The sequence below is a fragment of the Ixodes scapularis genome, unplaced genomic scaffold (genome assembly GCF_016920785.2).
Source record: "Ixodes scapularis isolate PalLabHiFi unplaced genomic scaffold, ASM1692078v2 PGA_scaffold1__304_contigs__length_218370807, whole genome shotgun sequence".
Lineage (NCBI taxonomy): Eukaryota > Metazoa > Arthropoda > Arachnida > Ixodida > Ixodidae > Ixodes > Ixodes scapularis.
In genome coordinates, this window is record NW_024609846.1 from 62,230,767 (window position 1) to 62,258,143 (window position 27,377).

General features: G+C 47.2%; 1 protein-coding gene across 1 annotated transcript; it reads left to right on the top strand.

Moving 5' to 3' along the window:
• The first annotated feature begins 748 nt into the window (after positions 1-748).
• On the top strand, positions 749-27,377 carry LOC121045560. Its single transcript, XM_042290201.1, has 12 exons — positions 749-835; positions 3,744-3,887; positions 7,729-7,881; positions 10,440-10,642; positions 11,208-11,402; positions 11,495-11,543; positions 13,826-15,539; positions 16,208-16,324; positions 22,589-22,766; positions 23,690-23,893; positions 24,739-24,965; positions 27,208-27,377. Exons 1-12 carry the CDS (start codon positions 749-751, stop codon positions 27,375-27,377), a joined length of 3,441 nt encoding a protein of 1,146 aa, XP_042146135.1.

Genomic DNA, 27,377 nt, shown 5'->3' on the forward strand with positions numbered 1-27,377 from the left:
AACGCGGCAATTCAGCCTCCACCAGCGTCCGGAATTGCGCCCCACGCAGGCTGCCACAGCCTACTGACGAGGAACTCCACAGCTCAGCGCAGTCGGGCAACACTGACGTACACTCTCAAAACCTGGGACACGCGCTGTAAATCGCTTCGTTCGAGACTGCCGCTGGAAAGAGCTTTCACAAGCCCCTCTGTACGTGGGCGCCATCTGTCCCCGTGCGAGTGAAGCCCGCTCGGTGCGCCGAACATAATGTGGTCGCCGCGCGAGACAGAGTCATCACCTAAATGCATTTCTTCCACCGTGACCTGGGGTGATCGACCACTACGAGCACTCGTCTGCAAAAATATGTTTTGATGGCGCCCTCGTATGGTTCCCTCTCGTGACGTCATTACCTTGCGAACACCAAGTTCGATGGTGTTTGCAATGAGCATGGTGGAAGTTTGAAATCACTGCGCTCTGAAACCAACGCTGACAACACCGTCAAAATTAAAGTTCTTACATTACTCTTTTTTTCCTCAATGAGGAAGCCTCAGCATTTGGCCAATCGTGGAAGGCCGACCACAGCGACGCTTTCGATCGCGCACGTCGCCAATAGTGGAAGAAGACGAATGCGCGTGCCATTCGACGGGCACGCAGCTACGAGGTCGTGGTGGGGCCAAGTCGCGGTTTAGGCGCCGACTTTGGTGGCCGGATGGCTAGCGGTTGAACTAGGGGCCCCCAGCGAGCGGGCAGCAGGTTCACTGCAACTGCCATGGCCGAAGGTGCCTTGGAGTCCCCGCAGGGGCTCAAAGAAGAGGAGTCCCCCACTGGTACATTCGGCAACGACTGGACCCACTACGTGAGTCGATGAAAGCCTGAGCTGCCCCTCGGTAACCTGGGAGGCTATGTTGCACGTTGTAGACTCCCAGGAGACTAGGAAGAAGGGAGTGACGTAGGCGTGAATGAACGTATCTTAGCAGCACGCAACGCGTCATCAGCGACTCTACCAATCAACATCCTAAGAGCGTTGTTGACGTCACTTCCTTCTCCCTAGTCTCCTGGGAGTCCAAAACGTGCAACATAGCCCCCCTGCAGCATAACAGGTAGCAGTTTACACTTCTAGTAGATTCAAGCAATGCAAGTCAAGTAAAAAAATATAAATGCATGGCGTGCGTCGTCATATCAGCTGTCATTGTGATTGTCTTGCTGCTGATCACGAACCTTCTGCAGCATACATTTTGCATCCCCTTTATTTTTTTTCCGGCAAGAACCAGTATAAATGACCTGAAAGATGGTGCGATATAACATGCAAGCCATTTATAGAGGTGGCAACCGCGTTGGTATTATCAGTGATTTAACCAGTAGACCAATTTGACCACGCTGATTGGGTTGTTCACGAATCTGGCTATCATGTTCGCTGAAACCAACTATTGCGCAGTATTTTTATATCGTGCAGTGTGTAAAGCACATAAGAGAACGGGTGATATTTATTGATAACCACAATTGTGCGCATTGTTTAGTGCACACTTGGAGCAATCTTTATACGACCATAGTCACGGGTGGGGATCAACGTGCCCTCTGCCAAGGGCCACGCATTTCGCGGTTCGACATGAACCTAGAGAAAGCTCGCTGACCAACAGAACAACACAACTATGCGGTCAGTGAATAATCTGTATTCTCCTCCAAGAGCAATCACCTTGCAACCACAAGGAATATTCTTTGTCGGTGTGGAAGCTTACTGTCAACACGTGATCGGCAGCAGCGAACTCGGATCTGGCGGCTAGTTAACAAAATACTTAGTATTGGGGCAACTCATCGCATAGGACAATTTGCCAGAAACCTTTACATAATGTAATTCAAATTAGTTCAAAAATCATTTATTTCCATGTAATCTTGCACTTGACCTAGTAAGCCGTGCCCAAATTGAGTAAGCATTGTCGAGGCTCACCCTTAAATCAGGAGATTTTTGAGATTGTATTAATAATTAACTGACTGGTGGAAACGTTCCCATAGTCACTGATTAATCCCGTGGGGCTGCAATGACTTGTATTCAAATTTCCCCATTAACTGGGGGATGACATCAACACGCAAGTAATTTCCTCAAAGCAAATTTATTTAACCATGAACACAGAAACAAATATAGCCTTGCTTACAATGATATGTCTGGCGTACGCATCGGTGATGTTTGTCGATCCTGTCCTAGCGATGTACGATATCCTGAAGGCACACGTATTGCAAGCTTGCTGCATTTACTTGCTACTTTGCTTGGCTTTATTTTAAGCTGCAGCGTGCTTTGTTTTTCGAGTTGAGGAATGTACATAGATATAAGTTGAGACTCAACTCATGTCCTTATACTAGACTATATTTAAGAACATACAAATCCAAGATTAATATGCAGCCATTTTTGACGTGCCGCTTTTCTAAAGAGTTATCTGTTAACGGAATGTTATCAGCTGTCGGAATTACGCACGGATCAAAATTTTTTCAGAGTACCGAGAAAAACGGATGCCGCCTCGAAAAAAAAAAAAAAAAGCATTTTATTTTGCCAGTTTTTTTTAACCTTGTATCGCCTGATAATTATTTTGTTTAAGCTCACAGTTAAACTTTTCGAGCCGGAGTTGTGACCACATCACGGGACAACCCTATCTACAAGTTCCTTTTTTTTTCAGAGATTACCAAAACGGACAGCCAAATTTTTTAGAATGTCTGCGATGATACAGGGTGAGAACGGCAGGGCGGAGCTTGAGTTTTCCCGCCTCCAGAGCAAGCTTCCTACCTCCGTCAACGCTTCAGGCAAAGCAGGGCAACGGGCATGGGCGGAACGCTTGCTAAAAGCCGGGCGTTAGGAAAAAAAAAAAAAGAAAAAATGAAGGCCGTTTACAACTGTAACGCCGAATTAGAGTGCAGCTCTTGAGGAGGAGGAGGGGAACGTACGGAGAGGGGGCTATGCCCCTCCTCCTCTCCTGCTCGCCCCCTATTTAGGGGAAATTTTCTGCTAAATTTAGCGGGGAAATGTTTCCGCTATATTTAGCGGTTAAATTTTCCCGATAGAATTAGCGGGGAAAATCTTCCGCTAAATCTAGTGGGGAATATTTTCCGCGAAACTTATCGGGGAAACTTCTTCGCTAAATTTAGCGGGGAAATTTTTCTGCTAAATTTAGCGGGGAAAATTTTCCGCTAAATTTAGCGGGGAAAATTTTCCGCTAAATTTAGCGGGGAAAATGTTCCTCTAAATCTAGCGGGGAAATTTCTCCGCTAAATTTAGCGGAGAAAATTTCCGCTAGATTTAGCGGGGAAGATTTTCCGCTAGATTGAGCGGGGAATTTTTTCCGCTAGATTTAGCGGGGAAAATTTTCCGCTAAATTCAGCGGGAAAATTTTTCGCTAAATTTAGTGGGGAAATTTCCCCATCATGCACCGCGCGGTTACGCCGACGCCGACGCCGACGGCGACGGCGCTCAAGCCGGAAACGGGCGCGTAAGAGCTGCGCTCTAAAAAGAACACGTTTTGCTGTTCTTATTCTGTAAATAGGGAACTCTATATAATAGGGGGACCCTCAACGCTCAAGGCGTCGCACTGTGCAAGAGCAGAAGTTCTGCGCCGTGCTCAGTACGAAGCCCCAAGATGCTTGACAAACCCAGAAGCGTTGCCCGCCCCCCTCCCTCCACCCCCCCCCCCCCCCTCCCTTTTTGACGCCCTTTTAGACGGCACACACGAGCCTTCCTGACAGCGCTTAAAGAGCGTGCACTTTTGAACGATGCGAGGCAGGGAGGCGATTTCGGAGGACTAGGAGCGGTGTCCGTGGTGCTGCTCAGGGACAACGAGTACTTGCTGCCAACGAGCGTGCTGTGCGAGAACAGCCCCGTCATCAGGAACGCCGTCTCTAAACAGCGGGGAGACACCATCCCCAGGGTGCGTACGCTTTTTGAAATTTCCCTTCCCGATGCGCGTGTCTTGGTATACACTCATAATAGGAAATACTTAAAGGGGCCCACCAACAATTTTTTGACCGGCTTGAAGTTCGCGCTGAAACGGAGCTCCATGAAAGCAGGAACACCGAGCAAAAAAAATATTACAGAAATTCGCAATATTTTGTGAGTTATTAGAAAACTAAATATTGCAGAAAAAAATTTTAAATAAGCAAAACATTGCGCTTCATGACGTAAAATGAAACAGTTTAGCGATTGGAGCAAAGCGGTTGGCCAATTGGAGCAAAGAGCCGGCCCGGGCGATTGGAGCAAAGCGCAAAGCGTCGGCCCGGTCGGCTCGTCGGCCATTAGGCCTAGCTGCAACCATCGTAGCTTTGGGATCGGGTTGCCATCATCGATGAATTTACCTGGCTTATCGGATTTTGAGTGCGGAGCTGGGCGTCGCGCCGTACGAGGACACTCCACGCAAGCGCCGCGACGCGTCTCTGCCTCGGTCCGCTTCGAATGCCGCGGAAGACTCGTCTCCCGCAACTCCGCCACCGGAGCCACCTCGGCGAGTAGGAGCTACAAACTGGTGAGCGGTCCCGTTTGGGAAAAGCTGGGTCCCGTCGCCGCACTTCACTCGAACAGTGAAAAGTCTGTCACAGCACTAAAAGAAAATAACGGTTCCCCTGGCTCCTCTTACTGCTTTTAGTTGACCGGGACCGGGGGCGCACAAGTGAAAATACGGTGCGCGTTGTCTGCATGGATCACTTGTCGTCTGCTCGCGATGGTACGTCGCGGACGCCGCTGAGAGGCGCGCATGAGCGACAAGGGCTCTGACAGGGCGCAGAGCCGTTTATTGAGAGAGTTTGGCCATACATTGGTTTGAATAGGCGAGCATCTCGGGGCCAACCACAGGCCGCGAAACAGCCCCTAACGGTGGTCGTGTGCTCTAAGTTTGTGACACGACTAATTTGAGCCTTTTTAGCGTCGCTAGAGTGAGAAGGTTTAGCTCTCGGTGATTGAAAACTTTGTGCATGTGAGGTTTTAGTCACGCCAATATTCAAGTGTAGAATAAACGAACGTGCGTTCCAAACCAGGGCCGACTTGCTAGAAACAGCGTTTAAGCCGAGACGGGGAAAGAAAGCACTGCCAAAGCCAGCGCACGAGCCGAGCGGGACTCCGCGTCTCAAGACGCTCGCGCGCCCCACCAGTTTTTTTTTTTTTTTTTTCAGCCAGCCTCAGCTTAGACGCTGTTCTAGCAAGCCGGCCCAGAGCGAACTGTCACCTATATTCCATCTGCACAAACATCAACAGTGCAGACAAAGGCATGGGCACGAGCGAGTGGCTTTGAAAAGTGCCTCCTATGCACGAGTTCTAGTACAAACAAAAGGCAGAGAGGCCGATATTGAACGCTTCTATTTCACGCTTTAAATGCCGTTTGCAATATTCTGACGTCGCGGTCTCCTGATTGGTCGACGCTGTGTCACTAATTTAGTTTACGCTCTAAGCGCGGGGGGAATATTCGGCGCTGGCGGCGGCCTTTGCTCCGCCTATTGGCCAAACTCTCCCAATACACGGCTCTGACAAGGCGTTGTTTTCGCCCTTTTTGAACTTTACTTTGCAACCTTATTAGCTCTATAAAAATGACCTGTTAGAGAAATAATGGCGGTTAACGTGTGATATACTTTATTTCGCTTCAAAATTCCTGGGACGGCTCTCGCCAATCACGAAACCCAGAGAATGTGACGTATAGTGAAAGGGAGCGCCGTTATACGCGCGCATTCGGCACCTCACGGTGCCACCGCCGGAGGAGGTGTTTCCGAGTTGTCAAATTAAAATATGATGCGCTAATATTTTCAAACTCTTTCGTTGTCCATTGGGGTTTCGGGACCACTAGCGTGTAGAAACCGCAAAAAAAAAGTAGATGCTCAAATACTGTTGGAGGGCCCCTTTAAAGAACAAAAACGACTCGAGCAAAATATACGGAATGACAATAATAAAAAACAAGCAAAAATAAAACAGTACACACAGATCATAGAACCCAGACTACGTGACTCCAATCATGACGACCATTTGATCGAACCTTTTTACTGACTGTGAGGAAAAGATCGGCAGAGTGGTCTTGCAGTTGTTGCGCCTCCAGTGCAAGCTTCCTATTCGGCATCAGGTTGAGCGTCTCGTGATCCCGAAGCACGACGGAAGGCAGCGAGAACGTGCTGGAGGTTAGGGCACCCGAAAGAGACGCCCTGCACTTGTGGTGTCGGTGACTATTAGAGCCGATAAGTTTTGGCGGCGCTTTTTTATAGTTCCTACCCGTGACATCACCACCGGGATTTGCCTCGCCGTGATATCCCGAATCGTGATCCTGGCTAATCATTATCAGTTCCGAACGACAAGTTCGATGGTGTGTGTAAAAATCAGAATAGAAGCTTAGAGTTGTCGCAGACGTAAACTTTAAACCGTCAAAGTTGACAGTGTGACTTTACGCCTGTTTCCATCTATAAGAACAAAATTCTCACTAAGGTCTTTATAGTGAGTGTTTGGCAACGTTACTAGGTTATCTCAGTTGCGAGCGCCGAGATGTTTCGGTGGCGCCCTCTTATGGTTTCCCTCCGTGACGTCACGACTGGGATTTGCCTCGCCGTGACGTCACCAGTTGTTATTCTGGCTACTTAGCATCGGGTGCGACGACGAGTTCGATGGTGTGTTTAAAAAGCACAGTAGAAGCTAGGAGCCATCGAAATCCGAAGCTAACACCGACAAAGTTGACAATCTCACAGTGCTCATATGCCCATGGTTTGGCCAATCGTGGAAAGCTGACCACAGCGATGCTTTTGGCCGCGCACATCGCTAATAGTCCGTTGCAACTCAAGAAGGTAGGGCTGGTAGGGCGATGGTAAGACGGGCCGGGGAGGAGGAAGCAGACGGAATGCTGTAGAAGAGATGGGGAAACCTCCTCCTCTCTTTAGCGTTCCGTCTGCTTCCTCCTCCCCGGCCATCCTTATAACTCGCCCTACCTTCTTGAGTTGGAAAAGACTATAGCAGTATCCCACTTTTCCCCCACAGCACACCTCCCGTCGTTCGACGCTCCACCGTTTTTGGGGGACGGTTGCTATGGCAACAGCAGTATATTCTGTGGAATACATATGTTTCTAAGCACAACGGTGTTTCACTGTTCTCTATGGTAGAGTAACTGTATATGATTTGCTTGCAGAACCAGAGTATTTCGTTCCTTTTCCTTTCGCCGCCATACCCGTATTGGCGGACAAGCGGTCATTATCTTCGTTTCACGACAACTCGGCGGACTGTGGAGGCTGCGGCCCGTGCGAGTCAATAAGGGCGCCGGAGGAGGGGGCACCCACGGACCGGCGGGGGGGGGGGGGGGGGGGGGGGTGCTTTTTTGCATGCGTAACGCCGCCATAATTGCAGTTCACAAGAGGCATGCGTCAGTTCACTAGAGAGCTCGTGCCGCCTGGTGCGCTGCTCGCGCAGACCCGCAGCAGGGTTGTCGCGCGTGCAGAGACATGCAGTTCACACAATGCATGCTGGCAGCGGTGGCGCAACGAGACTGCCTGGGGAAATCGGTGTGGTGGAACAGTGGAACACTGACCACATCGACGATTTTTGGTCGCGCACGTGGCCAGGAGACCACTCCACTGTTTACAAAATTGAAAGCTCCGTGCTTAGAAAAACAACCAAAAACATGCCAGCAGCGCGAGCTTGGGGCTGTCAGAAAACCTCTTTGTGGAAACGCAAATATGGTGTTCGTCTCTTGCTCGAAATACGCGAAGTGCGCGCATCTTATCATCTCGCATGTGGTGAGAGTTTCTTCATCGCAGATCCAGATCAAGGGGGTCGACGACAAGACGTTCGAGGTGCTCGTTGAGTACATGCGTTCTGGCGACACCAAAGTGAACGTACAGAATGTCATCGACGTCTACCACGCCGCGCAGAGCCTGCAGATCACGCCCCTGGAAATGCACTGCTGGAGCGTGAGTTACCGCTGGCGACGGTCCGATGCCACTTCGAAGGCGAAGAGCTCGTTCATAACTAATATTAGACATTCCCGCTCAGTTTATATTAACACTCACAACTCCACCGAGCTCTCTTAACATGTCTACACATTTGTACTTCTATATCAGCGAAATGTGTAACTCAGATGTTCTATAGAGTCAGTGCAGCGTATCGAGCGCTGCATTGACTGCATAAAACATTCAATCTAAACAAAAATATGCGTAGCTAAAAAAAAAAAAAAAAAAAAAAAAATGCACAGCAACAATTAATGAACATTGAATTCCCGTGCTTATTTTATCAAGATAAAATCGATCACTGCCTCAAAATTTTGAAGAAGACATTAAAACAAGAAGAAGAAAAGCCAAGTGTTGTTACCGATTTTTCGGGCTGACTTCAGAGCGACCAAAATCTAACAGTTATTCTATAAAGTGACCGTGTGCGCATTTTTTAGAGCAAGTGTGTCCTATCGTCTGGATCACCGAAATGATGCGCATTACCTCACGCACTATGCGTATGTTCCGTGACACCTTATGATGAACTGCAATAGGCGTGATATGACGCGTCCCAGACGATAGACTACTTCAAAAAATTCCTGCATGCAACACTGCGCGCGTTGCATCACATAACTTCTTTGGCAATGAAGAGGAGTGTCATGGTTTCGATTTCGATCGCCCTATTGACGAAACAATGGCTACCACTCCAGAGTTCAGCATAACTTTCCCGGGTCACGGATCATTTAAGAAGCCTAGGACATTGAGACGATGGAACAGGAGGATCGGCCCAGTACACTTATTCCTATGTTTACCTGCGCACAAACTATGGCGCGTCGGGAATCCCCCCAAAACGTGCCACAGCATCCTATCCGTATTGGAAGGCAACACCTACAGTATTATAGGTTTAAGGAAAGTCAGATATTGGAAAATACATGCACTGTATTTGGTTGTGACAGGATGTCGTGAATTGAGATTGGCAAATGAAAACCGAAGCCTTTACTGACGAGTACCCAGGACGCTTTGCGCGGCACTAGGCCTCTAGGATTGCTTCCATTTGACAAGAGGTCTATTCAGCGCTTTGAATGCGTATGGGAACTTTCCGCTCCGCGCGTCACCGTGACCAACCGGATCGGATGGCTTCGTGCCAGTTGAGGCAGCTGCCTCGACGTGCACTCAGGAAGCCCAAAATGATAGATTGCGGCAGCCACCCCTCACAATTAAAGAGTAAAAGAAACAAACAAAGGCTGTGACGTATCCCGCCGGTCAAAATACGCCACATCTGTCCTCGCCAAGGCAGATATATTGCCGCATAGTTTGTTGCAGGTTAAGAATTACAGGACCAGCTACTCACACAAAGCGCTCTCCTTGCCGTGATTGGTGGTTCCCTCCTGTCCACTCGGCTCCTCTCCAGCGTTTGCTGTGCTGAAATGGAAAGGGGGCGTTCTTAGAGGAGCTGACTGATGGACGAAGAGAGCGTTGGTGCGGGTCAAGATTAAAGAAATAATAAACATGTAGGACAAAGAAAGCACAACCACATGATTGGTAGTGTTGTCTTTGTCCTACATGCTTATTCTTTCTTTAATCTCGGAGGAGCTGTTCTGCTGTTATTAACCTGCAACAAACTAGGGTTTCCGCTAACGAGCCGGAAAAACCGGCGCCTGCACATAGGAAGTTCAAACTTTCACCGAATGCGCATTGTTGTCTGCTCGCTGTGACTCTAGGTAGATGGCGCCACAAGGAAATAGCGTCGTTAACTCGGTCGTCTACGAACGCGCCCAATCTTGATTCTGCCAAGTGTGTTTGCTTTAAGGTTTCACAGGAAAAGAACTCGCCTTGATATTTCACACGGTAAAACTGACCTGCTCAGTCAGTGCATGCTCGGTGAAAGTCTAGCTTTTTATATGCAGGTGCTGATTTTTCCGGTTTCCTTTTCAGAAGAACTTCTGCTTGGGACACCCTATATGCTACAAAAATACAAAACAACATATGGCGAGCAAATGACATCATGTACACTACCCACACCGAAAACATCCACCCTCTTACCATGTCATTTAAAGACCTTCGAGCATTCTTTTCTTCTAATATGAGTGTGTAGCAAATGTATGATATTTACCTTTTGGACAATACTAACATAAATGTATTACCTTACTTTGTTGATTTGAACTGTGCTTTGCGTGTATGTATTCTTTTTCTGTGAACATTCTTTTACATGAATTTTTGTCTTCTTCTGTTTTGTTTTCTGCGCCCCTGGCTGCCAAATGTAAGGATGGGGGGCCGAGGACTTGTCAAGCTGCATCATGCAGCTTTTTTCCTCGGTCTCCCTCCGTCATACACTTTTGACGGAAATAAAACATATTATTGTTATTGTTTATTGTTTATATAGAAAGTATTTGCTATTACAAAGCGTTCTCGCCTTCGCTCCTCGAGGAGCGAGGGTGCCTTGCGGAGCAGGACACTCTCATGCAAGTGTCATGTATTGCAATCAACACTGCAAGTAAGATTCGTTTCTTCCACGGCTCACTTCATTTCTTCGCGTCCCGCAGAGCGTCTTCGACAGGGAACCCAAGGAGAGGAGTTTGCCTGCGTGGGTAGCGGCAAAAAGACTCAAGATGGGAAAGGAGGAGAAACAATTGCTTAAATTCATCACGCACAATTTTGACGACATTGCCAGCACCAAGAGCTTTATGGAACTAGAGTGCGACCAGGTGAAGGAGATCCTCAGGTCCGACGTCATCAAAGCTGAAAAGTAAGCCGGCGCACAGTTTATACGAACGAATTCTACCCGCTGTCGAACCAGTATTATGATGCCATTCGAATTTTCTTATAGGCTTTTTTGATACAACATGACTTTTTTTGCTTAACGCAGAACGGCAGGCACGTAACGGCCGGAGTCAAAATGAATCACGTAGTCATAATTCATTTTTTTGTGTGTGTTTAGGCAAAAAAAGTGTAAAGAGACTATGCAAGCAATTGTGATACCAGGTCAAGTGTTATGCACCGTCATCCTTGTACACTTTCTTTTTATGTGTTGTTGTTTTAAGTGTAAATTGAATTTATATTTTGGTGTGGATTCTAAGATGTTTGCTGTCACATCCCAGATATATTCCTGTAATACTTAGCAAGAAAAAACGAACGTTGTAAGGCAAGCTGCTTGTACACCAAATTCGAAGCTTTCGTGGTATTCTTTACTCTATAATGTATATAAATAGATATTTTTCAGCGTCAGTACACAGCATCTCACAGACACGAGTGAATCACTAAGGTGATTGGGTGGCCGCACTTTATTTATAAACTGCCACGCTATTCTCCAGCGAACTGGAGTTGTACAAGTTCGCCATGAAGTGGATTCACCATGACTGCAAGGAGAGGCAGAAGTTTGCAAGCAGCCTGATGGAAGTCATTCGCTTCCAAGACATGACGCCCGCTCAGGTGGATAACTTGAAAAAGTACCCCGTCTGTCCCGAAGTCCAGAAGGCGTTCGACATAAGCAACAGAATTCCTCAGCCGTAAGTTGACCTGCATGAGCTCCGCGGTTTCGTGCGCTGCGTAGGTGCGCGCATAACATTTGATGATCCCAATATTGTTTTTCTTGTTGCAGTGGGCAGAAAAGGCCCGACAAGGGTCGGGATTATGGCGCAGGATCAAAGGTAATTGTTTGTATATTCTCTTTGAAGGCGGATGTTGTATGCCGGTCAAATGAAGTGATTACCGGGTACAGTGCAGTTCGAGCAATCAGGCAACTGATTTGCGATTATAGTTGGTTACAGGTTAATAACCCAGTAGGTGCCCCGCGTTGGGCGCGAGCTTTAACATAACTGATTTGACAGCACTTCGTCGCACGCGCAATCAATGCCCGCCAGAAGGCAACGAGCGCGGGTTGGAGGCGAAGCATCAAATGTGTTCTTAACCTGGCACCGACTATAATAAATAAATGCGTACAAGTGGTAAACTAAGTGTTGTGTGTTCTTGGGACTTCAATTCGTTGTTCAGAGCTGTGTTTTTCCTAAGGAATACAAGAGAACAATATATAGTGCTGGACTTGAAATGTTGCACGAGCTTTTCGAAAAGGGATCACTTTGCTAACCATGTCGCCGGTTGTCTCACAGACACGACGGCTGTCATTTAGACGCTTTCTCAGGGCTGAGGAGCGCTTTATTTGTATAAAGAATATCATCCTGAATGCATACTTTACATTATCCTCCTCCTCCTCGTCACCAATCCTATATCCACCGTTGATTCAGATTTTTTCAGTGACGTAATTTTTATTTCGCGGATATTCAGGGAACTAATGTGTTGAAAAGTTAGAAGGTAAATACATGTCCTTTGCTTTTTTTTTTTGTTCTTCCGGGTCTTTATATTGAACACCAGAAAAACCCAATTAATTAAAGAAAGCGTGCTTTTGGAAGCTTAAATCATGTCACCGCCGATCTAGCCAGCCGTTATGATTCCTTTTATTTAGTAAAGATCAGAAGTTCTCAATGTCATACAAGAAAAGATACGTTTTGTTGGTAAATTATATGAACATGAAAACTCCCTCATTGTTAACAATTACATTGTTTATGTTGTTCAAAGTGAGTTTTTTTTTGTAAGCGCAATGTCACAATTAAGATAGCACTGGACACGGAGAAAATGACCAACAGAGCAGAGATTCATCGCATTAGTTTTTGCTTCAAAGAAGAGTGGAGAAATGGTACTCCATAGTTACTGACAAGGTGAGAACCGCAGAGAGGAGACTGAGTTTTCTCGGCCTCCAGCGCGAACTTCCAGCCTTCGACAACGCTTCAGCATCTCGTTCACCTCGAGCGCGCGCGCGCAGGCAGCTGAAGCACTATTAAGGCCTCGAGCTGCTTGTGGGCGCATTAAGCAGAAGAAATTCAAATTCAAAATCAAAGCATGGCGGAGGGCACAAAGCGAGTCCTGGAGTTCGGGCGTTTAAAAGATACGCCCTTCTGTCAGTGGCTATGCGGATAGCAAGTCGTATGCTGCTTGCGCAGGAGTTGCGGTGACGTCAGAACGACGCCGAGCTCTGATTGGCTTCCATTGAAAGGGTAGTGGGTAGACGTCAAGGCTGCTTGCTTTGAGGTCTACCCACTATCCTTCAATCAGAGCCAATCAGAGTTTGGCGTTTTGGTGTTACCACAAGCCCTGTAAAAGAAGCAGACGAACTTGCGGTTTGCATAGCTTTGAGCCAGAGGGCTCCAGATCGTCTCTGGGAATCGCGGGTATGCCCCCGGAGTTCACAATGCGCATGGTGAAATTTTACAATACAAATGGCTGGCACTTCGTTTATTTTCTTATTCTTGTTTTACCTTAAGCTCATCCTTGACCAACCTTCGTTTTTGCTACGACACAAAACTTGAATGGTTTATGGCATTTGTTGGCCTTAAGAAGACCAGTATTTGGTTTCTGCCTAATTTCGATGCGTAGACACATTGTGAATGTAATCTGGTTTGCAGCTGGTTGCATTCTCATTGGGCGGACAATTTCTAAAGCGGCAGTAATATATGAGCTTAAACATATACTAATCCCGATGCTGATAAATATATGCCCTGCTTTTCGCCACGGTCAGGAGAAAGCAGAAATGCCGACTCTTACTTTTCATGGTTTAATGGCAACAACTACTCGCAAAAAAAAGCACACAAAAAAAAAACAACAACAACAACAACAAAATTGCGTGTGTACGATTCGTCCTTATAATCTTTTTCATATATCTTACAATAATAAATCCTTCATCTATTTTCTTGCTTCATTTTTGTCTTGTTTGTCTACTGTTGAAGGGTCTAACAGCTCGCACATGTCTTCATACATGAAGTTGATGATAAGCTTCTTTACGTGCCAGTTTATGTATCATCAATATATATATATTGACGATATTCAACATATACCAACAAGACCTGCCGAGATCACAACTGCGTTTTTTTGGCTTTAGCCCGCAGTTCCCGTGACTCCACAGTCTAAGGCAGCCACGCCAGCTACACCAGCCCCACCAGCCGCACCAACCACCCCAACCACGCTAACCACGCCAACCACGCCAGCCACACAAGCCACGCAAGCCACGCCGATCGCACCAGCACCCGCGCCCCCACCTGTTTTGGTACCGGCGTTGTCGTCTCAGCCACCTGTAGAAAAGACGGTACCGGTAGAGAAAGTGCCTGCCGCGACACCACCTATTGTACCAAAAAAACTTGAACGGAAAACGGATGAAAAAAAGGCAGAGCCCATAAAAGACGAGACAAAAGAAAGTAAGCAGTCCTTGTTACTGAGCTCCGCGCCCCCCAAAGGAGCGGACTCCAAGGAAAAGATCAAGGGGGCTGACGATAAGAACAAGAAAAAATTGGATTCAAATGATAAGGATGACAAGGACAAGAAAAAAACGGACTCTAAGGATAAGGTAGATAAGGACAAGGAAAAACCGGACCCAAAACTTAATGTGAAGGGATATAAAAAGGATAAGGCGCAAACCGAGAAGAAAGACAAAAAAGACAAGAAGGACAAGAAAGACAAAAAGGACAAGAAGGACAAAAGAGATAAGAAGGACAAATCTGTCAAATCAGAGGATACGTCTGCTAAATCTGAGACGAAGAGCGACGTGCTTTCTTCATCGACAGCGGCACCCACACTCTCCGAACCGAGCCCGGCATCAAAGTCGTTGCCTTCAGACTCCCAAGTTGCAATAGATAAAAGCAAAGATAAAAAAGACAAGGACAAAAGAAAAGATAAAGGCAAGCAAAAGAAGGATAACGATAAGAAAGGCAAGGATAACAAAGAGCAGCCCAAGAAGAAGCGTGGATTTTGTCCCTGGAGCAGTAAGAGCGGAAAATCGTCTAAAAGTCAGTCGAAGGAGCTCAGTAAGAAAGGAGGTAAAAAGGAAAAGGGAAATAATAAAAAATCAAAGGAAGGAGGAAAAAAAGGCAAAGGTAAAGATACCACTTCCAAAGAGACTGTTGCTCGCACCGAATCCAAGCCCACAGAAGCCGGCAAGAAAAAGAAGTCCAAGAGCAGAGAAAAGAAAGATAAGAAAAGTACCTCCAAGGAGTCCAGTGGCAAGAGTAAAAGCAAAGAAAGTAAGGAAAAAAGTAGCAAGGAGGGAAAGAAAGAGACTGCAAGAAAGCCAAAGAAAGAGAAGAAGGCCAGCAAGGAGAAGAAAGGCTCAGACACCAAAGCCGGTGGTGGCGGTAAGAAAAAGGAGAGCGCCAAGCCTTCAGCCAGGTCTCGGAGGCAGGACAAACCGCGCCAGAGCGAAAAGTCCCCCTCTAGTTCCAGAGATGCCAAGTCCTCCAGTAAGAGTTCAAAGTCTTCCTCCGCCCCTGTCCCAGGACGCAAGCTGGCCAGCCACAGAAAGTCGGACACTGGCCTCCAAAAGACGTCGGATTCAGGTGGGGCCAAGTCTCACAGGAACACGCACAACGCAAACCGGATGTCACGTAGGAGCTCGGACACGTCGACGCTGGGCAAGAATCTGCTGAGGGCAGAACGGCGCAAGAGGAACCTATCCAAGGTTCCACACCGAGCCAGGTCGGACACCGTACACTCGTCTGACTTTAGCCTGAAGGCACTAGAACATGGCTCGTTCGCAGGGGAGGAGATGGTGGTTGCAGTGCTGGGAGGACTCGCCGTGGACTCCAAGGGTGCTAACCGCGAAAGTAGGTTTGGTCACTGACCTGTTCAGGGAAATTTTCAGAGACTCAGCTACCTGGCCTGAACATATAAGGACAGTTACTCTGAGAAAATTTTTGCGTTCTCCATTTCGTCCTTTTTGGACTCCCGTCTCAGAGTAACTGTCTTTGTGGTCATTTATTGCTAACTCAGCCGCTTTTTGTTCAAGATTATGTTTTGTAGACTGGCGGACTGGTCACGCGTAATTAAAACGAAATGAAGTGAGTAAGAAAGCAAATGATCAGTTTAATGAATATCCCGAAGCGTAAATGAACGCAACGCCTTTCCGATGCACAACGTAAGTAGACGGCGCTTGCTATAGAACTTTATTTTTGTTCTATTTTTTTAATATTTATTTTACTGACAGGTATGTAAATAGCTCAGCATAACTGCGTGACATCTATACGTTGTAGTGAAAAAGAAAATTTTATTCGGTTTTTGTAAAATAAGATTAGTGAAATTTTGCAGTTGCGACATTGCTCGTGCGGCAAAAGCAGCGGGGTGGTGGCCCACGTCCCTGCTGCGAATTTGCAAGCAAAGCCGCTCCGTGCGAATTAGTCTTAAGATGATTATATAGCATTTAAATTGTTCAGGCATTGATATTAGTAGGTTTTGATTTTTAATCTGATGCCGCCGGGACCTATTTCTTTTTCAGGTAACGCTATTGTCAAGTATGTGCCCAAGGAGAGCAAGTGGACGCTTTCTGGAAAGCTGCCAAGCAAGCGGTACGGGCATCTGGCTGCGGTGACCAAGGGATGCTTGTACATAGTCGGTAAGAAGCTTTGTTCGCCAGAGCTGAGAAGGGGTGCAAACATTGATCGATTACTAGCTTAACTGTTTGAGTGACTTGTGCGGCCAGGAAGCATCCTTCTTGCTTTAACGGCTGTCTCAATTAAATATATATATATATATATATATATATATATATATATAATTTTTGTTTCTTTAACATAACTTCCTCAAATGCTGCAATGTGAGCGAGTAGCTATAGCTTGTGAATCCTTTGCCCAAAGGCCTGTGCAGCCAAGGCGCGATCATAAAGCGAGGTCACACAGCATATGCACCATAGAAAAGACAGTCTGCACCAGGGTGTAAGATAGACAGGTGGGGAAACGAGAGCCAAATGAGCGACCGGATTGTGTCCCCCTCGGTCTCCTCTTTTTCTGTGGCGCCATCTATGTGGAGCACCGCGAACTCTCACTCCGGGTGGGCGACCGGTGGCGACCGGCTAAACAGACCGAGATAGTGTCTCGTGGATTTTCAATGGCGGACTGTCGTGCTCTCGGTTTATTTTGCGCACTCTCCCATAGAATTCCATGCAAATCCGATTCCGATTTGTTTCTTCTCGCCGCAGCGCCATCTGTCGCAAATCGGCGGTACCCGCAAGCAGACGAGTACACAATCCGGTCACGGCGCTGCGGTAGGCTTCTATGGGCCGTTTCCCCATCTGTCTATCTTACACCCTGCTCTGCACACAGATTCGAACCCCAGTCACCGCGAGATTTGTGCTTCGAATGCCGCATGGCAATGAGTTCAAGGAGGAAACTTTGAACGCGGCATTCGAACGACGGATATTGCGGTGAGTCGCGTTTTAGGCTGTACTTTTGTATGATATGAGCAGTGTGACCCCGGCTCCAGCGAGCAACTTGTGCTTAGAGACTTTGCTGTAGTATGCAGTAACGTACGATTGGGTAAAGCGGTTAAAACTGGATATACGGAGACTTTGTTTGTATTTTGTTGGTATGGTGGCAGAGAGTTTAAGAAACGCTGGGCGTGGCTTGTAATGTTCATCCTCCTTGTTTTTTCACTCGTCATTGGGTACTTTTATATACTGCAACCTCATTCACTAAGAAGCGATAATAAGAAATGCACAGGACTATACTCTGTTTCACCTTGTCTTGTACCGGAGGAAAGGCTACAAGCGCGAGTTCCTTGCTCTATGGCACACCTCGGCGGCACAAGCTCTCGTGCACCAAGGGTAGCTGCCAACGCTATGAGCTCGCGCTTCTAGCCTTCGCTGCGGTACAACATGAGGTGAAACGGAGTATAGCCATGTCATGCGTGTCTTAATATGCCAGTTACTACAGATGCGATTCATACTTTTTTTTTCTGCGCAATCCATATCTGTGTTTTATTAGAAAATATGCAACGTGTATGGGTAAAACTATCGTGCCTCGAGCAGGTTGCTGTCTTAGTTTCTTCACAATTTGATTATAAACGTGAAGTAATCGAGAACAGATTATTTTTTTTATACGAATTGCACTTAGATGCGACGATTAGACTGAGTACTGATATTTGCCCCCCCCCCCCCCCAATAAAAAAAAAAAAAAGACCTCAAGGCTTTTTTTTTTTTTTTTGATTATGAAAGAGAGGTTCAAACTTCAGAACCGTAGGCTGAGAATCGCCATTGAAGAGAGAAATACCAAAATAATATACCATGTGCCTAAGCTCACGCAACATCGTTTTCTCACGTTACGAAAGCTTAGCTACAAGTCGCCGGGACATCTGTGCTTCATATTGAGCTTGGGTACACTAGATCAAAGAGATAGCCTGGCACGCGACATTCAAAACACGAATGTTTTGGGGACCCACACGTATAACGAAAGAAAACGCGAGAAAACGGCGACGTGTGAACCAGCCTTTATTCTTGACAGATTTAGACATACGGAATAAAGATGACGCGAACGTCCGCCACCAATAGACTAATCTCACCGTGCGTTGCACGGATGCGTGACGCCGCCATAACTGTAGTTGACGGGAGGCAGGCGACAGTATACGGGTCAGCTTGTGCCATCTCGTGCTCTGCTCGTGCCGACCCGCGGCGGGGATGTTGCGCATGCAGAAAGTCTACAGTTCCCGCGATGCATGCTGGCAGCGGCGGCGTAGCGAAACTGGCTGGTGAGATAAATCTATTACGAGTTGGAAACGTCGTGATAATTACGCGGTCAGCGTTTGGGACAAAGTAGCGCCGTAGCTTCTCTTAATGTTTTACGTGGCAAGGGATATACTCACTTACAGTATAAATAACACAGGGCGTAGCGAGTCCCGATCACAAAAGAGGGGGGGGGGGGGGGTTCCGCCGTTTCCTATGCTTTCCCCTCCCCCTGTACGGCGCTTTGGTTCTTTTTTGACTGATAGAGCGCCGAACAGCACTGGCAACAGAGCATTTTAAATTCCCCGCCGGTGTTTTGGTTGCGCAGGACGTGCGATGCTCCTCGCTCTCCTCGCTTTGCGGGCTCATGCGTTGAAAACGAGCTAAAACTGTTTATGTAATGTGACTGAGAGACGGAAGAGTTTTTCTGAAACCACCGGAAGTGCTCTAACGGTGACAAGAGCGAGTGGATTCACTCAAAAGCGGAATTACAAGCTAGTATTCGTTCTCCGTCGACACCAGTCCGTAGGCCTCGTGAATCCGCGTAGTAGTGGTGCCGCACTCTGTTTGCTGCAACATTGCGACACAATCATATGCCGAAGAGCTGGAATGTTCACGGCGTGTGGTGTGCAGACTTGTGCCCGTTACCCGAAAAAAAAGTAATTAATAACAAGCACAAATGCTTGACTTAGAATGTCACTGATTACCGTTACGAATTACTCGCCGTGAAAGTAATCGGGTAATTGCTTTGTTACTTAACTTGATTGTTATTTTTGCGTTACACTAAAGTAGCTCACAAAAGACATTCAATGTTTACTGCGTGTTTTCGGAAGTTTTTTTTTTTTCTCATATAAACTAACACGGGGATCAAATTCACTTAATAGAATTCGTCACAATTGTTTAGATTTAGAACTTTAGAAGGTAAAATCTATAAATTATTAACTTACTTGAACTTGTGTTTGAGGTGACTGGGTCGTGCGCTGATCGGCCGAGACAGAGTTGCCTCACATGAACATACGACGAATACGTTTGGGCATTATACTTACTAACGCTAGTGAAGGCACACACATCACTCGAAATGATTGGAGTTCAGCGTCGGCGAACTGGAAAACACTGTTTGCACATGCTCGCACTGGCTGCCTCATGTTGCTAAAGGGCAATTTTTGGCGAATTTAAATGGTTTAGTAGTGAGAACAAAATGCTCTACTTGATTTTGGAACCGTTTCAAAGACTCTGCTTGATGAAGATTGCTATCTGACCGAATCACTACTTTTACTTGTTCATCAAATTGAAATATTAATGCGTGAAGTCACAGCTGAATGGAATATGCCGTTAAGAAAAATACAAAAAAAGTATCATCACCAGTAATCAGCACGTTGCCTGCTGTAAACGTCTTTCACACGTTTACAGCAGGTCTCTCCTGTCTAAACTCGAGTGTCCATGTCGGCCACTGCTTATTCACTGCTTCTCTTTCCCTAAAGTTTCGGTCTAACTTCCCGCATGCACTGTCTGCTAACGAAAACCCCCACCGGCCCCATCTGGAGCATCCTCCAACATTCTAATTTCTGAGAATGTGGCTTGGAAGTCTGAGGCTATTGAGCAGACAGGGGAGTGCTGCCATTTCGGCAGCTCTACCTTGCCTGCTCATTACCTGCGGTGGAAAGTGACGAGGATTTATGGCCGATCTCCGTTTAAACTGACAGCAGAGTGTATAATACAATTTTGCTGTTACAATAAGCTGCCGGTGTCACATCGCTGACAGATATTCTGCTTACACGAACCCACTAGTGGGAAGTCACGTGGCACAAAGCGCATAGCTGGTTGGCCTGCAATGTTTAGCTTTTGCAGCTTTCATGCGTGAGCAAGAGCCCGGCTCCACGCTGTTTTTTGTGTGTTTTCAGGATGGGCGCGCCCTAGGCGGAAACATCAATAAACATTCAAAGACAAAAACAAAAAGCAGACGGGGGAGGGGCGTGGTTATCGTTTGAGCCTGTTCTCGTTTCGACCTTCTCAAAAGGACCATCCTCAGAACGTCCTTCTTGGTTCGGCCCGCCGCATTTGGTCCGCTCTCGTTATACCCTTCGCGCTTCATCCGCAAAGAAAATAATATAAAGTGGAGGCACTTCGAGGTGACGGTGTCATGGCTTGGTCACCACATATGCCCGAAGAAGCTACTTAGAGTCCGTCTTTACCTCCTTCCAGTTTAGCACATATCACAAAAAAAAAAAAAAAGAAACTACTAAATCACATTGTCTACCGATAGCGTCTGAAAAGCTCCTTCCGCAATCCTCGCGCTTTCTGCAGGGGTTAGCAGCAGAGCTGAGAACAGCGCTCGATCCAAGCGCTTAATCTCGGTGAAGCGCGCGATAAGAAAGCGAGCCGCCACGGCAGCCGCGTCATGGCGCTGATAGCACGAACCGGTCAACGGTCCGGCGTTTACCTTCATATCGCCGGCAGGTGTACTGTCCATCCACAGCCACTAATATTGCTGCATTTGCCGTTACCATGCCGAAGAACAAATCGCGTAGCAGGTAGCGTGAACAAGGTCACATCCGGCTTTTCTTGAACTGTACGTAATCATAAAGCACCGAAGGCCCGTTCACACACTTGCGTTTGCTAGGACCGAGTTCTTGGGATCTCTTACAACGATAAAACGATGGATGGATGGATCGATAAGGCTGAACCCTTTGAACCGGAAGGCGGCTTGCGCCACCTAGCCAGTGTTTTATTCTTTCTAACATTTAACTAACATAGAGGTATGTACCTAGAGATTTATTTTGGAGCGCAGCTCTTAGGGGCCCGTTCCCGGCTTGAGCGGCGTCGGCGTCGGCGTAACCGCAACCCTCGTAACCCTCGTGAGGGTTACGAGGGTTACGAGGGTTAATCTTATGAGGGTTAACCTCACGAGGATCACAAGGGCCACGAGGGTTATTTACCCTCGTAACCCTCACGAGGGCTACGAGGGTTAGTTACCCTCAAAATGGTTTCCTTCACGAGGGTTACCCTCACGAGGGTCACAAGGGTTGTGAGAGTTACCCTCACGAGGGTCACGAGAGTTACCCTCACGAGGGTCACGAGAGTTACCCTCACGAGGGTTACTAGGGTTACCCTCACGAGGGTCACGATGGTTACCCAGGTCACGTGACCCCCGTTGACGTCATAGCCACTGATGACGTCATCAGTGACGTCACTGATGACGTCACCGGCATCCGCATCGTCATCGTCATCATCACTGATGGCGTCATCAGTGACGTCACTGATGACGTCATCGGCATTGTCACGTGGCCCCCCCCGACGTCACGTGACGCTCCACGGTCACGTGACTCCCACAAGGTCACGTGACTCCCACAAGGTCACGTCACCCCCCGCCCCCCGAGGTCACTTGACCCACCCCCAGTACCCTTCCCTCCTCCTCCTCAAGAGCTGCGCTCTAATTCGGCGTTACAGGGAGTTGTAAACGGCTTTCATTTTTAAAAGGTATATACAATCCATACCACGGAGGCGCCTCTATGCAACCGTGTGCCCACACCTTCGGCCCTACGGGTCGCCCAGAGGGAATTAGAAAATATTCACCTTTCCCTCGACCTACGCCACCAGTCAGATAATCTCTTCTTGGTTATCTCCACCTTCCCCATGTCTATTTTTCCCCTCACTAGCGCTAAATCCCAGTGCGTTTGTTAAATTAGTCGCCTCTTTAGCTACTCCAGGGTGAAGCCCCTTACAGTAAAGTATAAAGTGCCCAGCCGTCTCCTCCTCCTCTCTACAAGTTCCACACACCGTATCTACACTAGAGCGAAGGTTTCGCGGTATTTGCGAGATCAAATCTACGTTTACTGTCTGAGATATGGTCGTTTAGAAAAATGTCAAAAGCTTAAAAAAATAATGTGCAAAAAAAAGAAAAAAACACAGAAATATACTGTAACTGCAAGTGTCCCACGGCCACACGATAGATGGCAGCAGTGTGTTCTCTCGTTGTAAGAGGTTTTAAAAGGTTTGACACACACGGTCGTAGCAGTCGCAACTACGGGAACCAGCCTTGACGTTCGTTTTATTCAGTATCGCAGTCCCCCATCTTGCAGAGCCAACTTCAAGATGGATGTCAAAGGCTGCGTATAATGGCTTTTAATTTTTCACACGCGTTGTTGACTCTTTTTTCTACCCTAGGAGGATTCGAAGTAAGCAGAGACAAATGTCACATTCCGACGGGCACCTGCAATCGCTACAGCTTCTCCAAAGGTTGCTGGGACAAGGTGGCAAGTCTCAAGTACCCCCGATGCCACCATGGTGTCACCGTCGTGTTGGGACAAATCTACGCCGTTGGCGGTCAGTCGGTGGAAAGCCTGTAAGCATGTTTACCTTTGTCTCTGTCGCAGTGTAATTTTTTTAGGCCTAAGTACGCTGTCTTGCGTGTTCACGTTTTTGTTTATCAGTGATGTTACGAGCTGGACACGGTCCTCGTACTTTTTTTTTCTGACAGGCACAAAAGTAGACGGCCCCAAAGTGATGGAAAACAATTCTGCACTGATTGTGCTGCTCGGTGTGGTTTTAATCATTGTCACAGTAAAAACTCGAGACGAGAGATTGAAGTATGATTATATTTTACCATTTATCTGGCATCTTTTTCTTATTGATGAATCTCTAAGCATTTTGTTATTTAAATCACATTGTGCGCATCAGTATGACCTCTGGGGCCAGACGTCATTCGAAAGGGGTATACAGAAAAAAGGTAAAAAAGACTCTTTCAGAACAAGCTTGTAAATTTAGGATGTGTTATTGGGCGTTCATATTAAGGTATGTGCGCGAGTTGTTCAAACTTCTGTGCGTGCGAGTCGGCTGTTATAATGACATCCTACACATGTCTTGAAGGACTGGCGAGTTGTGCATAGCGAGTCTTGTTGTTGACGAGCTTCTTTATTGCCACGGTTAGTTTGTGTTTGTGTAGTCAAACTGAAATAAACGCGTTGATTTATGACTTGTTGCATTGTATCCAACAGGTGCTATAATCTGGACATATGGCGAAAAAGTCGGCGAGGAATTATGCGGCCGTGATTACCCGGCGCCTCGCTTGACCTTGGCGCCGGCCAATCACGGTGGTTGAATTCCGGGCCGACTTTCTCGCCAAGTGCCCAGTCTAGAGCCACAGGACATTAAAGGCTATTTATTATTATTATTATTATTTATTGATACTGTTAACCAGAATTGGGTTTGTTACAGGAGTGATGGTTATACAAAATTATACAAAGCACCGACATACTTTTTCATAAGGTTCATGGACTCTGTGGAGGCATATGACCCGGGTTCCGACAAATGGTCTTCCTTGACACCGCTGTGCTGCGCACGGATGGCGGCTAACGCCATTGAGTTCAAGGACCAGATGTACGTGGTCGGTGGGCTCATGGTCGTTCCCGGTCACAAGCGAAAAGTCTGCATCGTTCCGGACACCATGTGCTTCAATCCTCAGACAGACACGTGAGTGTGGCTAGCGATCTCTCTGAACAATTAATTCCTTGTGTAGTTCGATCTTTAACGTCACCACACATTTTAGGAAACCACTTTAAAAATGATCAACTCGACTAAGGTCGCAGAACATTCATTACTGCGCATGCGCGGTGACGGAGTCTCTAGAAGCAAAACAAAACACTAGTTGATGTTTCAACACACAATTGCTTCCGTTGAGGGAAACGATAGGCATCAAAATTGCACGGACATGATAGGTTATGCAAAGCTATCTTTTGGTGATGGTTTTTCTTCTTTTGAGGAGAGGGAAAGAGGGGGGGGGGGCTACAATATTCTCCTCGTTTGGGCGTTTCATTCATAGGTGGCCATGTTGAGACTACTCTGCACAAGGACGGGGCAGAAAAGAGTCTGACAACATCTAACTGTTCAATTGTTCAGATAAATGCCATACGTTTTATCACCTACTTCACCGACGTTAACATTGAGTCCTTGTTGAGGTCACGGGTTTACAATCGTCAGAAGAACGTCTAGAATCCCGGTAACTTTGCGCCTGAAAAAAAAAAAAAAAAAGATTACTGACTAATTTACTTGTTGTACTATTTTAATTTTCATTCTACATTATTTTGTGTTTTATTCGTTTTCTTTGTGTTCTCGCGAGGAAGCCGTCAGGCAGCGGTCAGTGGCACTGCCACGCGATGTCATCCTCTCCCACTTCAGTGGTAACAGCTGCAAAAAAATTCATGATGTTCATGCGAGCTCGGCAGCTAAAATTGAGCAGGATGACACTCGAGAGAAGTTTGAATTTGTTTTTAGCACACCATAAACAGTCCTGCTCAGCTATGGCGTTTACGCGGCAGGTGGCACCACCGAGCAGCCCTTCCGCTGCCCATGTGCAATTCGTCCCTCGTGGTGCACAACGACCGGTTGTTCGCCTTCGGCGGTCTCGTGCGCACCGTGACCCAAGACAAATCCCAGCCCCTGACACCGATCGGCGATGTGCTTGAGTACACTCCTGGTACCGATACCTGGGTCCTGGTGACGTCCATGCCCACGCCTTGCCACAGTTCCTGTCTGGCGTCCCTCGGTGAGTTGATCAGCTGCAGGTAGTTTTCTTAAAATTATTTATGTTCAATATGGTGAGCATCTCACACTCGTCTTTGTCGAGAAACAGGCTATAAGTTCGTTACATAGCTGTAGGCCACAATATTATTATATATATACATAGATAAAAATGAATTGCAAATGATTTATCATTTCCTTTTCTGACAACTCAGGACCATTTGAACCTTATGAAGTCCAGCTAAAATGTAAGAGCCTGTTGAAGTATTGAAAATTCTTTGCACCGTTGGTATGAGGCTTTTGTCAACTAAAGTGTAGGAGCCGTTTACTGGAATATTGAAAATTTTACGCAGCGTAAGTATGCGGCTTTTGTCGCACATTGAATGAAATAAGAGGCGCGCGTGAAAGGAGGCAAAAAGATTTGCTTTCTTTCACACGCGTATCTTCTCTCATTCATTGTACGACGAAAGCCGTACACCAACGCTACGAAGAATTTTCAGTATTTCGGCAGGCGGCACTTACACTTTAGCTGAACTTCATAAGGTTTAAATCTTCCCGAGTTGGCAGAAAAAGAAAAGGTAAAAAACTGTGTGCCCCCCTATACAATATTTTCCCTGCCATTTGAGATGGGCGTAAAGATAATACAACAAACCGGGTAGGAGGTGTAAGATGTAGATTAAGCACAAACATAAAAAGATAAAATAAAGGCATCGCCATAAAAAACAGCCATACCGTTGCCGGCAGCGCGCGACGCTTAGACATTTAATCGAGAGCTGATATGGCGTCATTCGGCTAAACGCCACTCGAGCTTTTCTAACTCATGCGTGCGGCTTGTTCTCGTTCTATGCAGCGTTGTAGGAGTGTATACCGAGTGTCTTGTAAACAAGGTAACAATTTTTATTACTGCTCAAACACGTTACACTTCTCCGAACGCACGGTTTCCGCCCAATTTTAGCGCAGTGATCGGGACCATATTGTAAAGTTTTAGAACTTATTGTGATGTAATTGAAATGTTATAAGATATGAAAATAAACTGCCGCGCACGGCTTACAGACTGCGGGGGCGCCTCCGCGTCAAATGGTCCTACCGCGTACGGTAAGGGCGGCGACTACCTTATAGCAGCGAAGATGAGGACGCTGTCGCGCACAACAGGTAACGCGGCGCACCGCGGGAGCTGAACGTAAGTGGGGTCGCTCACGAGCCCGTTCCAAAACTGACTGGCCAGGGTCTAAACCAGCGTGCTCGAACCCGTCCAGGCCAATCAAGGTTCGACCCTGGTCCCATTGGGCAGAGGAATCGAAATACAACGCCTACACACAACGCACTTTCGACCAATCGGGCGAGAGGTCATTGCTCCGGGAATGAACCATAAGCCAAGTCTTGATTCCCAGAACCCGAGGATGAAATATATAAAAACAACCGTATCTCCACGTGGTGAATGATGTTGATTGGGGCGAAGCTCTGGTGGTGCTTGTCTACGTAGACGCTGAGCCGCGGCATGCCGAGCCTTTCGTTCGTTTTTATCCATGTCACGGTCAAATGCGTATATAACCACGTTCCATACCACACATTCTCTTTCTGACATGGATGAAAACCACATGAAAAGGAACGAAAGGCTCGGCATGCTGCGGCTCACCGTCTACGCAAACAAGCACCACCAGAGCTTCACCCCAATCAACATCATTCACCACGTGGAAATCTGTTTATTTTCCCTACACGAGCACGAGAGCACGTGCTCACGTGCTCGTGAGCGCGTGAGCTCACGAGCAGGAGCACGTGCACCCGAAGGCGGACGAGCATACGGACATGGCTAGCCCCTAAGGAGCTTCGCCCCTAAAATCAATAAGGACAACGAGTATGTTCCTGATAAAAGACGTTTCTCATATTCACGTTTTCGCGATGATACGTGGGCTTTGTTGGTGGGAATTATCCCGTTGTAAATTATCTGAAATCGCTTATAGTTAGTGTCAGTTATAACTGTAAGATTCTGAAAATTTTGCATCTGGTTCTAACCGCTGGCACAACATTTGGGCTGAGACCGAGCGTTCGGTGATGCATAGTTTACTTTTGCGGCGCGAAAAACAAGGTTATTTTTTCTCCCCAAGACCGCATATATTCTTTCTTCCATCATGTTCATTACACTAATGGATAAGCGCATATAATCGTCAAATTAATCGACGAGAGCAGACCTGACTGCCGAGGAAGCCTGCTCTTGTCGCAAAGAACCCGCGCCTCTTTCCAATCGCACGTTCCCGGTGCACTCGCAGGTGACGACATCTACGTCCTGGGCGGCCAGCTGGAGGACGACGCAGCCACGGCCACCAAGGCATCGTACCGCTACAACCCGTCCACCGACCGCTGGCTGGCCCTGCCCCCGTTGCCCTCGAGGCTGAGCCAGTCGTGCGCGGTCGCCCTTCGCAGGGACGTTTTCGAGTAG

Excerpts from the sequence above, each read along its gene's own strand:
- LOC121045560 (XM_042290201.1), top strand. The coding sequence starts at position 749 with ATGGCCGAAGGTGCCTTGGAGTCCCCGCAGGGGCTCAAAGAAGAGGAG. Across the intron at positions 16,325-22,588 it reads GGGATGCTTGTACATAGTCG|GAGGATTCGAAGTAAGCAGA; the intron begins GTAAGAAGCTTT and ends TTTCTACCCTAG. Across the intron at positions 23,894-24,738 it reads TTCAATCCTCAGACAGACAC|GTGGCACCACCGAGCAGCCC; the intron begins GTGAGTGTGGCT and ends TTTACGCGGCAG.